This window comes from Copadichromis virginalis, linkage group LG15, assembly GCF_057382275.1.
Source record: "Copadichromis virginalis isolate Kocher_CV1m ecotype Utaka linkage group LG15, C_Virginalis_male_GT1.1, whole genome shotgun sequence".
Classification (NCBI taxonomy): Eukaryota; Metazoa; Chordata; class Actinopteri; order Cichliformes; family Cichlidae; genus Copadichromis; species Copadichromis virginalis.
Genome location: NC_140632.1, coordinates 38196934 through 38199356, shown reverse-complemented (window position 1 = coordinate 38199356; position 2423 = coordinate 38196934). Strand labels below are relative to the sequence as shown.

General features: G+C 45.4%; 1 protein-coding gene across 1 annotated transcript; it reads left to right on the top strand.

The window, feature by feature from the left end:
• Positions 1-256: 256 nt before the first annotated feature.
• hes1 (hes family bHLH transcription factor 1) lies at positions 257-2079 on the top strand. Its single transcript, XM_085433256.1, has 4 exons — positions 257-593; positions 773-868; positions 984-1071; positions 1226-2079. Exons 1-4 carry the CDS (start codon positions 486-488, stop codon positions 1765-1767), a joined length of 834 nt encoding a protein of 277 aa, XP_085289382.1. The 5' UTR covers positions 257-485; the 3' UTR covers positions 1768-2079.
• Positions 2080-2423: the final 344 nt, after the last annotated feature.

Genomic DNA, 2423 nt, shown 5'->3' with positions numbered 1-2423 from the left:
GGCTCCACTGTTAATATGTAAACGCTACGATGATTGAAGACTGACGGCAGTTTCCCCGGCTGTGCCCTGAACCCGGGCCGCGCGCCATTGGCCGCCAGCTCCAGCGGCCAAACAACCAATGGGAGGGCGCCGACCACGAGCCGTCCTCCTTCGGGCCGCGTGTCCCTCGCCCTGATTGGTGGAAAGTTACTGTGGGAAAGAAAGTTTGGGAAGTTTCACACGAGCCGTTCGCGTGCAGTGAGAGATATAAATACAAGCCACACGCGGAGAGCCCAACAGAGAGACTGCATCCGCTCCTGGTAGTCGCTACTGCTGCACGTCGCTCTAACGGATTCTAACTCGATACACATCTCAGGATTTTTTCTTTTTTTCAAGGGAGAAGAGACTTTTAAATATCTCAATCTGAAAACTCTCACCTCCCCTGCTTTTCGGCACAATTGGATCGTAATTTCCTGTGGTTTTGTGGGATATTTCTCAATAAAAAGATGCCTGCCGATATGATGGAAAAAACCTCCTCCTCTCCGGTTGCTGCAACCCCGGCAAGCATGAACACAACTCCCGATAAACCCAAGACAGCCTCTGAGCACAGAAAGGTTGGTATTGCCAATATTTACCCGTTACTGTCATTTAAAACAAAACAAAAACCTTCAACATTTCATTTCGGACACAATTTCTCACACGCTTCTAGTCCAAAGGGAGTATTTTTTGGCTTTTTACGCACCAAACAAGACAAATGGTTTTTAACAGCTTTTATCATTTTGTGTTCTTTTAGTCGTCAAAGCCAATTATGGAAAAGAGAAGAAGAGCCAGAATCAACGAGAGCTTGGGGCAGCTGAAAACTCTCATCCTGGATGCTCTCAAAAAAGATGTAAGTGCTCGCTCGTCATTCTCGTTATTAATAGATTTCCAGACTTCATCTGTCAAACAGTAAGAACGTGGGTGCGTGATGCTCATCGGGTCTGTTTTCCGTCCCCCTTCCTCAGAGCTCCAGACACTCCAAACTGGAGAAGGCGGACATCCTGGAGATGACTGTGAAGCATCTCCGGAACCTCCAGAGGGCTCAAATGACCGGTAAGTGGCATTTTTCGGACTAATCGGTTTCTGTGTCTTTTAGATAATCTACGCTAGTCTAGCAAGTCGGCTTCAAAAACCCCAAAAATCTAATTTTCTTACAGCCAGAGGTGAGCTTGCTCGATTTATATATCATGTTTTGTTTTCTTTGCAGCTGCCCTGAACACCGACCCCACTGTCTTGGGAAAATATCGTGCCGGATTCAGTGAGTGCATGAATGAAGTGACCCGGTTCCTGTCCACCTGCGAAGGTGTCAACACCGAAGTCAGGACGCGACTCCTCGGCCACTTGGCCAACTGCATGACCCAGATCAATGCCATGAATTATCCCAGCCAGCATCAGCACCAACATCAGCTCCCTTCCACCGCCGGGCCAACACATCCCTCCTTCGGCCAGTCCATGGTGCAAATCCCCAACTCGTCTCCACAGGTCCTGCCCATGAACCCGGTATCCTGTAAAGGTGGCTCCTCACCGGCCAGTTTACCCTCAGACGCCACCAAAGTGTACGGCGGTTTCCAGATCGTGCCTGCCACAGACGGACAGTTTGCGTTCCTCATACCCAACGCGGCATTTGCGCCAAACGGCCCCGTTATTCCCGTGTACGCCAACAACGTCAGCACGCCCGTGCCCGTTCCGGCCGCGGTGTCTCCCGGAGCCCCGTCTGGCAACACGGATTCAGTGTGGCGACCTTGGTGAAAAAGCGGGGAAGGGCCGCAGAGACTTGAAATGACACTTACTAGCTCTTTCTTTGTTCAATGTTAGGAAGTTGTTTTGAATCCTGTTAGTTCTTGTAAAATGGAAAGAGTATGCACTATATTTGTACAGCTAACAAGGGAGTAAAGTTCATATTGAAATGGGATTTGTATTGTGGAAGTCCGTTCACTGCATTACATATATATATATATACATATATATATATGAGTTGTCTTTTTTTTACCGTGTGACGCCAAAGATATGTTTAATGCTCTTATGCTGTTCTTCGTTTTGGAAGACAAATAAATTTGTAAAGATATGAAAACAGGCGCTTCTCCTTCTTCTTTTTCTTCTTCTTCTGCTTGAAAACGAAAATAAGAATCTCCATATAAATGCTAATGACAATAATATATTAGTAAATCCTATTAGTTAGTGCCTAAGCTGTGGCTCATATGAGCTTCAGTTTATTTTTCCTGTGTTTATTGCGTTAAAAATTTCTTTCTATACATAAAACCAGCAAGCTCTGTTTTAAAACTATAGTTTGGTCAGACTGTGAAAAAAGTGTTTAAACTCGCAAATTATCTAGAAATTTTTTTTCCTAAAAATGGGAAAATGAGTAATAATTGTCAGTATGTTTCAGCTTATTTACAAACTCCTTT